At 36.8% G+C, this 14,322-nt stretch overlaps 2 protein-coding genes across 2 annotated transcripts in view; one reads left to right on the plus strand and one right to left on the minus strand.

The window, feature by feature from the left end:
- The window catches only part of RPGRIP1L (RPGRIP1 like), a 98,608-nt gene that overhangs the window by 52,136 nt on the left and 32,150 nt on the right, over positions 1-14,322 (plus strand). The window contains exons 17-22 of the mRNA XM_081216483.1: positions 3,545-3,923; positions 7,125-7,315; positions 7,428-7,508; positions 8,794-8,895; positions 9,333-9,486; positions 10,526-10,599. Of these exons, the coding sequence (XP_081072609.1) occupies positions 3,545-3,923; positions 7,125-7,315; positions 7,428-7,508; positions 8,794-8,895; positions 9,333-9,486; positions 10,526-10,599 (981 nt within the window). The remainder of the gene's footprint in view (positions 1-3,544; positions 3,924-7,124; positions 7,316-7,427; positions 7,509-8,793; positions 8,896-9,332; positions 9,487-10,525; positions 10,600-14,322) is intronic.
- Positions 2,036-3,146, minus strand: HNRNPA1L3 (heterogeneous nuclear ribonucleoprotein A1 like 3). Its single transcript, XM_081216491.1, is given in 2 exon segments — positions 2,036-2,984; positions 2,986-3,146. Coding segments are annotated over 2 exon segments (969 nt in total). The 5' UTR covers positions 3,135-3,146; the 3' UTR covers positions 2,036-2,164.

Below are 14,322 nucleotides of genomic sequence, written 5' to 3' on the forward strand. Positions count from 1 at the left end.
AAAGAATTCCATGATCCAGTAAATGCAGAAAACACTGAATTGAGAAGAATTCAATAGGATCCTTGACTTTAGGGCTTCTCATGTATAACGTGAATCTCAAGAGGAAGCATAAAGTATACACTTATGTTAAGTAACAAAGGGATAGAATATAGTAGAAACATTTTGGAATGTCTGTTCAAGTCATGATTCTCTTTTTTCATTTGGACCTGCCCTCTTCTAATCCATGGGGCTGGGCCTCCAGTGGCCAGCTTTACATTTGGTGATCCTGTTCTCTCCCACTCCACCCAATTATGACTAATGATTCAGGAATATCCACCTGCCCCCAGCTGAGTGAATCTGATGCTGCTTTCTGAGATCAAGAGAAAGCAAGACTCTCCATGCCTGGAACATGTAAAGTTGGGAGATGTGGGACAGCCATCTGCTACCATGCTAAATGGCAAAGGAAAGAAAATGGGACTGGAAAGAGAATAATGAGCAAAGCATACAGAGAAAAATGGAAACTAGATGGAGAGTAAATGCCTGTCGTTTTCCAGTCCCATTACCTTCCTCAGATACAACCACATTTCTGCTATACAGTTCTATGAAATAACCCTGTAGCCTTATATAAAAGTCTCTCTTCATTGTATTTGCTGGGTGGAATTAGTTTCCATAACTTTCAATTAAAAGAACCATGACTAATATAACACTGATTCCGAAACTTAAAGAATGGCACCCGTTTCCCAGAGGTCATCCTTCTGGACTAGTATTCTTCAGAACACACTTTGGGCAACACTGTTATGGAAAAGGGAATTAGAGATAGAGAAACCACATGATTTATTAATTTTTGTGGTTTAAAGAGTTTTAGACTCCCAGTTTATGGGTTGAATGAGTCATTTACTGTTGGAATTTCAGCTTTTGTGGGTAGACACGGGGGGGAGAAACGGAGGGGGTACTTTCTAAGTCCTTCCACTCAGTCTTCTATAGCCGGATGCAAATGAGCCCTGGGAAAGCAGTGTTGTGATTCCCTTCTCAGATTTCCCCTCTTCACACCACCAGATGTCTCCACCAAGGAGATTATGACTTCGGTTCTGTTTTCCTTCTCCAGTAAACTTCTCTAGAATCAAAAGTTCCAGATGTTCAATCCAGATTCAAAAATGCAGTGAAAGAGGGATCCCTGTATGGAAGGTAGAGAATTATCTAACACCACAAGGCACTGCAACACTACATTCTTTGTCCCAGATCACATCAACTATGGAAGTCTTAGCAGTTAGTCAATGCGGGTGTTTGCTAGAATACTTGTGCACTGACTGCCTGAGTAATAGTCCCAAAAAGGGCCATAGAGTAGTTCCTGACGCTGCCTGACAACTCCCTTTGCTCATCTCTCTCTGAAATGTCCTTCCAATCCAAGGTTTTACCCCTCCAATGTTTATCTCTCACTCTGTTTTCTTGTTCCTTGGCCTCAGGTATCTGCTTCCCCAGATCACATTGGTTCAGGATGAGGGCCAACCCAAATATAACAAAATCATCTCTGTGGGTGGGTACCATCAAATTCATTGGTTTCTCACTTAAGAATGTGATATGATCAGAATAACTGGAATGGTTGAAGGAGTAGCTCCTTTTTTTTTAAAAGACACATTTATTCAGCATCATGATCAGACTATTACATTTAGCAATCAACAGCATGGGTGCAAAAAAAAAAATCTACATGAAAACTCTTTGTTGGGGGGCTTCCGTGGTGGCGCAGTGGTTGGGAGTCTGCCTGCCGATGCGGGGGACATGGGTTCGTGCCCCGGTCCAGGGAGATCCCTCATGCCGCGGAGTGGCTGGGCCCGTGAGCCATGGCCGCTGGGCCTGCGCGTCCGGAGCCTGTGCTCCGCAGCGGAAGAAGCCACAACAGTGAGAGGCCCGCGTACCGCAAAAACAAACAAAAAAAACCCTTTGTTGGAATGCTTTACACTTTCCACAGAACAGAAACTAAAAGAACCTGTTATACAATTAGTCACAAATACAGTCCCCGAGTTTTTTTGCCCATACACATGAGTATTGTCTGAAACATGTCTTCTTTGTAGCATCTAGGCCCTGCCACCACTGTGCTTGGCTGAGTTCACAAATCTGTTGTAACCTGTAGCTTCCCTGTCACTTCTCTGGCTCTCCCCTCCTGCTAAGCTTTGTTTCCTGGCAGTAATTAAAACCTTCTGCCACTGCCATAGCTCCTGCTGCTGCTGGAACCACCATAGCTACCTTGGTTTCGTGGTTTGGCACAGTATTGGCCTCCACCACCATAGGGGCCAGAACTTCTGCCTCCAAAGTTTCCTCCTTTCATGGGCCCAATATTTGAAGATTGATTGTTGTAACTGCCAAAATCGTCGTAGCTTCCACCACCTCCAAAATGGCTTCCATCATTACCAAACCCATTATAGCCATCCCCACTGCCACCATATCCACCACCACCGCGGCTGCCACCAAAGCCACCTCGGCCACTGAAGTTTCCTCCACGACCAAAGGCGTCATTCCCACCAAAACCCCCTCCACGACCACCACCAAAGTTTCCACAACCACTTTGACCTCTTTGGCTGGATGAAGCACCAGCCATCTGTTGCTTATGTAGGGCTTTCCTTACTTCACAGTTGTGGCCATTCACAGTGTGGTATTCCTGAATGACAGGCTTGTCTACGGAGTCATGGTCCTCAAAGGTTATGAAAGCAAAGCCTCTCTTTTTGCCGCTACCTCGGTCAGTCATGACTTCAATCACTTCAGTTTTCCCGTACTGTTCAAAATAATCCCTTAGGTGATGTTCTTCAGTGTCTTCTTTAATGCCACCAACAAAAATCTTTTTCACAGTTAAGTGGGCACCAGGTCTTTGAGAATCGTCTCTGGAGACGGCCCTTTTTTGTTCCCCAACTCTTCCATCCACCTCGTGTGGCCTTGTCTTCATGGCCGCATCCACCTTCTCCACAGTGGCATATGTGACAACCCCGAAGCCTCTGGAGCGCCTGGTGTTTGGAGTCTGTGAGCGCTCCCCGTTGCTCACAATGGCTCCTCAGACTGTCATCGGTTGTTTCAAAGCTCAAACCTCCGATGAAGAGCTTCCGCAGCTGTTCGGGCTCTCTAGGAGACTCTGACTTAGACATGACGGCAGTGGAGAGGGGAGACATCAACGATGCTTACCTGGCGGCGTCCACGGGCAGACAGGAAGGAGTAGCTCTTAATAAAATTGTGAACTAGGGGACACTTGTCTTGGACCTAACTGCTCACCTTACCTGTTAATTATTAAATAGAATTAAAGAACATCAGATTAACTATTTTCTTGGCTTTATTTGGTTTTAACAGCAATCTCTACATGTATGCTCAGTCTTCTATATTTGCTGCTAATAGCATCCGTACATACGTTCTAAAGAATATTGGTCTTAAATAAGAGTCAGGAGGCTTTTACTGAGAAATTCACTTTGAAGTGAAGATCTGCCACTTTTTGTCCATCTACAAAATTATTTTGTTTGGGGGTTGGCAGCTGTTGTTTACTTTTCACTGTATTATCACTATGATGTAAATATGTATGTTTTTCCAGTTAAGTCAGCAAGCACCCAAAACTGCTCAGCTCGGTTCTACTGATTCCACAGATGGCAACTTAAATGAACTTCATGTTACAGTAAGATGCTGCAGCCGCCTGCAGTCCCGAGCAAGCCACCTTCAGCCACACCCATATGTTGTGTACAAGTTTTCTGACTTTGCAGACCATGACACAGCCATCATTCCCAGTAGCAGTGATCCACAGTTTGATGACCATATGTGTTTCCCAGTGCCAATGAATATGGATTTGGATCGATACCTTAAGTCAGAGTCTCTGAGTTTTTATGTGTTTGATGATAGTGATACCCAGGAGGATATTTACATAGGAAAAGTCGATGTGCCTCTGATTTCATTGGCACATGACAGGTGTATTTCAGGTAAGCCTATTTCTTGAGTCCATTAAATTGTTTTAAAAAAAAAAAACCACCTAAATTATACCTCAGTGTTATGGATATGATCTGTTTGTAACAATCTTCCTAGCCTTCTCAGATAATCTTAAACTTTGGGCCCATAATATTATATTGTTTTAGTTATTTTCTTAGCAGTTGTTCCAGGGATTACAGTATGCACCTCAGCTTGCCACGGTCAAACTTAATGCTAATAACTCCATTAAACTTTAGAAAGTCTGCTCCAGTATAATTCCATTCTCTCCCCCCTCCTTTGTGATATTTTTGTCATATATATGTACATAGTATGCCTGTATATGTTATAAACCCAACAGTACAGTGTTATAATTATTGCTTTATATAACTTTGTCCTTTAAGAGAAGGGAGAATATATATAATTATAGGAGACTTTTATATTAACTTACATATTTACCATCTCTGGTATTCTTTATTTCCTCATTTGGATTTGAGTTACTGTCTGGTGTCATTTTCTTACTCCATATAGCTCTATTTCCTCCCCCTCATTTGTGTTATTATTTCATATATTTTTTTATCTTTACATGTTATAAGTCCAGGATTATAATTTTATAATTATTGTTTTATGCAGTTTTTAAATCAGTTAAGAGGAAAAACATATTTATACTGTGTTTTATAATTACCTATGTAATTACCTTTATTCACATCTGTTCCTTCATGTTGATTGAGTAACCATCTGGTGTCACTTGCTTTTAGCCTGAAGAAACTCTTTCAATATGTCTTGTAAGTCAGGTCTGCTGGCAATGAATTCACTTAATCATTGTTATTTGGGAATGTCTTTATATTTTAGCTTTTATTTTCTGAAGGATAGTGTTGCTGGATATCATATTCTTAGTTGTCAGGTTTATTTTCTTTAAGCACTTTGAGTACATCAGACAGTTGATTCTGGCATCTGTTGTTTCTAATGAGAAATCATCTGTTAATCTTATTATGGTTCCCTTCTACATGATACAGTTTTCAAGATTTTTTTTTTTTTTTTGGCTTTTGACAATTCAACTCTATAATGTGTTTAGGTGTGGATCCCTTTGTGCTTATTCTACTTGGAATCTTTTGAGCTTCTTTATATGTAGGGTACTGTTTTGCAGTAACATAACAAATTTGGGGAGTTTTATGCCTTTACTTCTTCAGTTATTTTTTCTCTCCTTTCTTCCCCTTCTTAGATTCCCATTACACATATGTTCATATGTTTAATGGTGTCCTACAGGTCTCTGAGGCTCTGTTGATTTTTTTTCATTTTTTCTCTTCAGATTGGATAATCACTGTTGATCAATCTTCAAGTTCATTGATTCTTTCTTCTGCAGCTCATATCTCCTACTCAGCCCCTCTATTAAATTTTTTCATTTCAGTAATTATACTTTCTAACTCCAGAATTCCTTTTTAACTGTCTCTTTTTTATTGAGATATAGTTGATGTATAATATTATATGTTATAGGTATACAACATAGTGATTTGTAATTTTTAAGGGTTATACTCCATTTATAGTTATTATAAAATATTGGCTATATTCCCTGTGTTGTACAATATATTCTAGTTCTCTTTTTTTATAATTTCTATCTCTTTATTATATTCTCTGTTTTATAAGTCATTGTCATCACACTTTCCTTTAATTCTTTAAATATGGTTTCTTTTAGCTCTTTGAACATATTTATAATAGCTGCTCTGAGGTCTTTGTCTCCTAAGTCTAACATCTGGATGCCCTCAGAAAGTATCTGTGGATGACATTTTGTCTCCTGTTTCTTTGCACATCTCATGAATTTTTGTTCTTGTTTAAAATTGGACATTTAGGACACTATATTGTAGCATCTCTAGATTCCAGCCCTCCACAGGGTTGCTGTTGCTGTTGTTGTTTGGTGACTTGCCTGGACTACTTCTGTAGTCTTTTTCCCTCACTATAGCCACTGATGTCTCTGCTAAGTTTTTGTTTGCTTGTTTTATTCTTGTTTTAATTTTAAGCCTGAACATAGTTTAGTGGTCAGCCAGTGGTTGTTGAGAGTTGTGTTTAAACAGCTTGAGCTGGCAGGCTTCCACCCTTTGCCTATGGATCAACGTATGGCTTGGGTAATGCATTCAAAGTTCAGACAGTCTACAAGTCTCACATTCAGCCAGGGACAAGTAGCGTACTAGTGTCTTTTCTGACTCCCACTGTCTTTACTGAGGTTCAGTAGATTTTCTTAAATAAATGCTTCTTAATTTGTTGTATACCTTTGATCAGTTTCCAGAGTTCTTAAATGATTATTTCTGTTCATTTTATCCAGTGTTATCATTGCTTTTTGTGGAATATATTTACTGATCTCTTCACTGAGCCATTCTGTAAGTCTCACCTGTGCCTGTAGTAGAAGTTTCTCACCTCCCTATATTACACCTGTGTCCTTTTTGCTACCTAAAGTCTAGAGTTGTTTAGTTTTTTCTTTCCTAGCCAGCCATTAATAGAAGTGTCAAACACTTGAGAACCAAGTAATGGATACCCATAAACAAAAGTTATGCTTGAAATATAGGTTTGTTTTTTTCATGTCAGGGATCTTCATACTGAAAACTCTAGTATGATGATTAAAATTTGTGACTCAATATTATGTATTCAGCTAGGTGATACTTTTTGTTACTGCTATATGTTTTGGGTGGTTTGTTTATTTTATGGACATTTTTTGCTGTGCTACTATTAATTTGGAATAATTTAACAAATCCCAGTAAAATGTATTTAAAATTAGAACTATGTAGTAATATAAAGACTCCTTAGGATACATAAATTATTTGAAATTTTGAAGTTTTAATATATTTTTCTACAGACACACAAGAATATCAAGTCAAAATGAGGCTTGTTATCTGAGCTATAACCCAGATAATATCTTAGAGGAAGGCTAAGAATTCTGAAGAATCTCTGAATTTAATTTCAGTGAATTAAAATATTTATAAGTCAATTATCTCATCTTTGAATTAATATTATCTTTGAGGCCTTAACTTCTGAAAGCAGTCTGCTTGAGAGATGAACCTATCCTAGATCCTTTTGTCTTATTTTGTTCTCTTAAGTCATTTGACTTGTGAGTAAAAGCCAGACTTATTTTTAATAAGTTGTGGGTAGTTCTTTTTGCTCTTCTTTAATTTTTATGGTAATAAAACTTCACTCTAGCATTAATTAAAATTCTTTTTGTAATTTGACAGGAATATTTGAGTTAACAGATCATAAAAAGCATCCTGCAGGAAGCATCCATGTCATATTGAAATGGAAATTTGCTTACCGTCCACCAAGTGGATCCATAACAACTGAAGACTTAGGGAATTTCATACACAAAGAAGAGTCTGAAGTTGTCCAAAGACTACCTCCAACATCCTCTGTTAGCACACTAGTTGTAGTGAGTAACAGTGACTTTGAATTTCCTATAAAAGTAAATAGCCACATAAAAGAGAAAAAAAATCTGAAAGGTTTGTTCATCATTCTCAGTTTGACATATTGGTTTATCTTAGGCACCAACACCTAAACCAAGACGTTTAACACCTAAAGATAAGAAGGTATCTTTTGTGGATATCACACCACATCAGCGTTCTGTAAGTAGTAAACACTCAAAATACTAATTTTTTTTTCCCATAACAAATATTCGGAATAAATGACATAGTATACCCTCCCTGATTTTAAATGGAAACAGATAAATAAAATACTTCTTCCCTTAAAATGTTACCTTTGTAATTTGGCACTGTGTGTAAGTGTTAACTGTTCTTACTCTTTGATCTGAACCCTCCTTTGGCCCTATATCTCTCTCCAGATACTGCCCGAATCCTCTGCCCCCATTTACCATCAAGCAAAACAGAACAAAACTCTTCAAAAAGTTGTCTCAATTCCATCTTCCTTTCCTCATACTGTTCCTTGCTCACACTAGTAAAACTTTTCCTCCTTAAAGCCACTCTTGCTAAGGTCACAATGACTTTCACTTGGCCACTTTTCACAGTGGCCAATTCTCAGTCTCCATGTTAATCTCCCAGTAACCTTTGACACAATGGAATACTTGCTCCTTTTACTCTTGGCCTCTGGGATACCATGCCTTCCTAGTTTTCCTCCAATTTAGCCAGTTATTCTTCTCATTCTCCTGGACCATAACTCTAAATGTTGAAGTACCTCAGCAGTCAAACTTCAGACCTAGACCTCTTCTCTTCTCAATCTGTATCTAAGTAAAGAGATCTTATCCAAAAAAACAAACAAGCAAATGAACAAACATAACAAAACAGAAACAGAGTTACAGATAGAAAGAACAAATGTGGTTGCCAGAGGAGAGAGGGGTGGGGGGGGGGCGAGAAACAAATAGATGAAAGAGGAAAGGAGATACAAACTTCCAGTTGTAAAATAAATGGGTCACAGGTATGAAATGTACAATGTGAGGAATATAGTCAGTAACTATGTAGTATCTTTGTATGGTGACATATCATAACTAGACTTACTGTAATGATCATTTTGAAATGTAAAGAAATAGAGAATCACTGTGTCATGTAACAGGAACTAACATAGTGTTGTAAGTCAATTATACTTCAAAACCAAACAAATTCATAGAAAAAGAGATTAGATTTCTGGATAGCAGAAGCAGGGGATGGGGGAGGGACAATTGGATGAAGGTGGTCAAAAGGTACAAACTTCCAGTTATAAGATAAATAAATACTAGGGATGTCATGTCCAACATGATAAGTATAATTAACACTATTATATTTTATATATGAAAGTTATTAAGACAGTAAATCCTAAGTGTGCATGTGCATGCGCACGTGTGTGTGAAAACTTATCATGATTTGGGATTTAATAATAAATACAGAATAACATACATGCATGTTTTCACATTAATGTAAGGAGACCTGTACTCCTCCTGAAGATACGAAGGAAATTTCACCAGAAGTGGAACATACGCCAGAAATAGAAATTAATATGCCAACTGTTTCACATATTCCTGAGGTATGTGTTTGTATTAAAATTATTTTGAAAGGTTTGTTTTTTAAAGACTTTGCATTGACATGGATCAAGAAATCATATCGTTGATTCTATTTTTATATATGACTTCCTTGAAATAGAAATGTCAAAAATATGACAAGTATAACGGTTACAATTAAGCAGACATTAGTAGGTAGTAAATATATATGTGAATTAAAGTATAATGTAAAATTCATTTTGAGATTAATGCTTTTTTATTCTTAGTTTATAATCACATTTTAATTTATCTGCATATTTTCATTTATACATCTTAAGTGATTATTTTCTAATGACTCATATATATAGTGCATGTAGTGCATATTTACGTGCTTAATTATCATTCAAGTGCTTCAGCAAGAATGCTATAAATGTGATCTAAGCGATAATATATCAGCGTGCTTTTATTTCTTCATGTTTCTCAGGAAAGCAGTGTAGATAAGGTAAAAGAGAATACAGAGAAAGTGCAACAAGGAAAAGATGATGATGTGTCTTTACTCTCTGAGGGTCAGCTTGCAGAACGAACTTTGACTTCTTCTGAAGATGAAACAGAAATAACTGAAGAACTGGAACCAGAAGGTAACTTTCTTTTTTAAATTAACATTATTTCCTTAACTCTGTTTTATTTAATCTGTTAGAGCGTGCATGCCTCATAGAACATCTTCATTTAATAGTGACTGTACTTCCTGATAGCTGTTTCTTGACAGAAATGATGGGATATATAGGTCAGTCTGGTCAGCTGTGGTCAGGTGGAATTGTTGCATATCTTCTTATTTCAACTTGGAGCACCACAACAGAATGCAAGTATTGTGGCTGACCATGTTCCCAGTTTATATTTTAAGTGACTTTATAGCCTCTTTGGGTTCAGTACTGTTATCTGGGTTATTCTAGAGGATTTGACTTTTTAAAAATTAAAACTAAGAACTCAGACCAATAAAAGACAACTGTATCATGATTTAATTTATATAAACATTAGAAAAGGCAAACAGATTAATCTGTTGTGACAGAAAGCATTTAAGTGGTTGCCTAGGGAAGGACGAACGGGAATAGAAAGGTGCAGAAGGAAAGAGATTACAAGGGGGCATGAGGAAATTTTGGGGGGTGATAGATATGTTCACTATCTTAATTGTGGTCGTGGTTTCACAGAATTACATATTTGTCAAAATATATAGTTTCAGAATGTAAGTACAGATTTTGTACTTTAAATTTGTGTGGTTTATTATATGTCAGTTTACTGCAATAAAGCTGTAAAACCTTTAAAAATGTTTTTAAATAGTAGGAATAACTTGATTTTTACACAGTAGTATTGGTTAGGCTGTTAGACATTATTACCATGTTCTTCTCTTTAAAAAAAATTTTTTTTAATTTCGTACTAGAACAAGCTACATTCTTATTTCCTTTGTTTCTGCTAAAACTAAACCTGGAATTTTTCAGTCATTGTTTGCTCTTTTCTAAAATGTAATATAAATATCTTTACTGCTAAAAAAATCCAGACATGATTACCGTATTGTTCTTTTAAGGTTATCCTTGTAATGTGTGCTTATTTCTCTCCATGTCACAAGGTGCAAATATAATTGGTTTAACAGATTTAAACCAATAAAATTTTATTTTTTAACAGATGAAGAAGACAGATCAGCTTCTGACAGTGATGAGTGTATTATTCCAGGTCCTATCGCCAAGACCATCAAACAGGTCAGTAACCTGATATCAACCAGATATGTTCTGAAATAAAGCTGCTTTTCATTCATAGTTTATCAGTTTTCATATATGAAAATCTTAAGGCAGAATATTTCTGGAAAAATTTTAATGTGTTATCATAATCTTATCCAAGTAATCATCTAGTACAAGAAAATTTTATTTACACTTTCATTATGTAACAGACCATAACATGTAAGCGTTATTTTTGCTTACACGTTTAAGAGTACCTAACATCAGTAGCTTCAATAGTTACTTGCTAAAACCAGCTGACTTCTCTGACTCCTTTTCAGAACCATTGTGCAAAGATGTATTAAATCAAATCTGAACTTTAAAGAATTCACAATGTGAGATTGCATTTAAAACTATAATAACTTACATATGTGAATTCATAGACTATTCACATGTGTAAGTTATCTAAATATGTCACTGATAAGCTATTAAAGTTATTTCATTCTGCCAAAAAATTAAACCCTTAGAAGGTAATTAATTTCATATAGGTATACTTCGCTTGTTTTGTAACACATTGCTGAAAAGTAGTATGTAAATTGAAATTTTGAGAAGAAAATTATACTTTAATTTATATAGGAAGTGTCCCACTTACCAGAGCATTTTTCATTGTAAGGGGAGAAAAAGTTTTTATAAAGTAAATGTAAGTAAAGTGCTAGCTTTTTCTATTCATCTACATTAATTTTCCTGAAATGATTAATTGTACTCCTTTTCTATAGAATTTCTACTTTATTTTTAAGAATTGCAATACTTATTTCAACTCTTAAAATCTCACATTCTTAGCTTAATCTCTCTGCAAAACAAACCCATAAAACAGAACATTTCATTTGTCACAGATGCCTCCATAAAATAAGAGAAATCCATTGTTGTAGTGATTGACAAGTACAAACAGATGATTATAAATATAAACAGAACAACTCATCTGTCCAAAATTTTATTATAATTATTATTATATAATTATTAGTTATAATAACATCATCTAACATATAGTGTACTGATATATGGAATCATTATTGTTCAAAATTGATAAATTAAAAAAGGAGTCTTGCATATGGTTGCCTTAAGACTTAATTATAGCATTTAGTTCAATTCAGTTTCATTCGTTTGCTTTGTCAAATCTGAAATTGTGAAATTATTTTATCAAAATAAATCAAATTATTTCAGTGAATAGAAATTCTCTACCCTCTACTGGAAGTTTTTGGTAATGGGAATCAATGGGAAAATGAGCCTCTTGTGTGGAATTTAGCTGTCTAGCCATTTGTATTAGTCAGTTTTCCAAAGAAACAGAACCAATAAGATATATTTATAGAGAGAGAGAAAGAAAGTTACTAAAAGGAATTGTCTCTTGTGATTATGGAGAGTATGGAGTCCCAAGATCTGCAGTCTACAAGCTGGAGACCCAAGGAAGTCAATGGCTTAGTTCCAGTCTGAGTTGGAAGACCTCAGAACTAGGAGAGCCCATGGTGTGAGTTCCTGTCCGAAAGCAGGCAGGCAGGAGACCTACAAAGAGTAGATGTTTCAGTTCAGTTCAAGGGCAAGAAAAGACCAATGTCCCAGCTCGAGGCAGTCAGGCAGGAAGAGTTCCCTATTACTCAGCCTTCTTGTTCTCTTCAGGTCTTCAATTAATTGGATGAGGCCCCAGCCACATTAGAGAGTATAATCGGCTTTAGTCAGTCTGCCAACTCAAATGTTAATCTCATCCAGAGACACCTTCACAGACTTACCCAGAATAATGTTTGACCAAATGTCTGGGTACCTCGTGGCCCAAACATGTCGACATATAAATTTAAGCATCACATCATTTTACTAAGAACACTCCATTCATTACATCAAGAGTAGTAAGCCTGCAAGCTTGATTCAGAGATCTCTTTCTCACATGGTTCACATTTCTTTCTCAATAGTTCTGCAAGACTCTGCTTACTTTCATCACGATTTTTGAAAGGCTATATTGTTTAGCCTTTCGAGCGTAACAATATGAGATACTGAATCAGTCCTAGGGTCTACAGGACTAGTACCAAGGGGTATATTTATCTAGCCAATCTACAAACAGCACTCATCTCTCTTGTTATAACTCAGCGATTCCCAGGGATTCACCATCTGCAGTTTGTGATCTGCAGATGGAGATCAGAAGTGATCTGCAGAAGGAGGTAGATACAGTGTTCCGGCCCTGCCCTCAGGAAACATTACATTCATTGGGAAGATGTTTTCATGAAAAAGTCAAGTAGTAATTCAGCAGTTAAATTACAGTATAAAACAATGTCAGGAGACAGTACCAATGATTAATAGTCAGATATTTGAGCTAAAGAATAAAGCGGTTTGGGGCCTATCCTCCTCATTTTCCAAATGAGTAAACAGATTTTGAAATAAGGTGACTTGCTGGCAATCATGCCACTAATTAAGGAAGTTCAGAGGAAGGAGAAATTTGGAGTGAGTTTTCAATAGACTTCATTACGGATATGCCCACAAGCTGGCTCACCCACTCTCTTTCTCATAGTTTTGTGTCTGCTTTTTCTCATTTTAAGCTGACTTTTTCTGCTTTACTTGCTTACTGCCCAAAGATAGCCACACAGAATGCCCAGCCCCAAGGAGAAGGATCTGATGAGCCACGTCTAGCCTCTGGATTGGGTCCATCTTTATCAGTTGTGCTCCTTTGACCCATTCAGCTGTGGCCAGTCACACAGTAGAAAGGAGTGTCCTGCTTTAACTGTGACAACTCAAAGATGTGGATATATGGCAGCAGGGAGAAAATCATGTGCATTTTTACTGCAGGCAGGGATGCACATTATGTTTCAGAAGTCAAGAATACACTAACTGGAGAAGCCTTTCTGTAGAAAGGGATAGAAGACTTCCGTTACAATGGTGAAGACTAAATGTTTTGGATTTTATCCAAGAGACACTAGGGAGACATTGGAACAGTTAATTTTATTTTCTAAACATTGTATTCATCATCTAAGAGTAACTTTCAAAGTATGGAGAAATGTTATCTAAATTCTGTCATCTTAGACCAATGATTTTCAACTGGGGGCAATTTTGCCACCCAAGGGACATTTTGGCAATGTCTGGGGGCATTTTTGCTTGTCACACTGAGAGGGACTACTACTGGCATCTAGTGGTTAGAAGTCAGGGTTACTGCTAAACATGCTGCAAAGCATAGGACCCACGACAAAGAACTATCTGGCCTAAAATGTCAGCAGTGCTGCGGTTGAGAAGTCCTATATCAGACTTCCAACAGAATCATGTATATATTGACAACATTGCTAGGATCTCAGTGCAGTCATACAGTGCTCTTAACTAAGAGTAAAGAAATTTGATGTAACCAAGAAGTTTAGTGAAAGAGCTATTCTTCTAAAGTATTCAGTTAATTCTAATTTACACATATAGTTTTCCTTTGTAGTTAACTGGGTTTTTTCCTTATTACTTCCAGAAAAGTAATTTGTGTTACTTTGCTGCAGCCTAATACAGCCTTCACTACCATTCCAAAATGTGATTTCCTATAATGGTTTTAGATGCTCTCTCAGAAGTGTGAATATCGTTTAAAGCAAGCAGCTATTTTAAGCAATGCTTTATGCCTTGGTAGCCATTAATCAGCTCCCATGTGGTTTTAAAAATTCTACTTTTAGTAGAAGGTAATGACCAGAACCTTATGTTCATAGGTGAAATTTAGTTTTGTTAAATTATATAACAAATACAGTAAAATAGTATAATCTGTAA

Source organism: Mesoplodon bidens, assembly GCF_964165515.1.
Source record: "Mesoplodon bidens genome assembly, chromosome: 18".
NCBI classification, from domain to species: Eukaryota; Metazoa; Chordata; class Mammalia; order Artiodactyla; family Ziphiidae; genus Mesoplodon; species Mesoplodon bidens.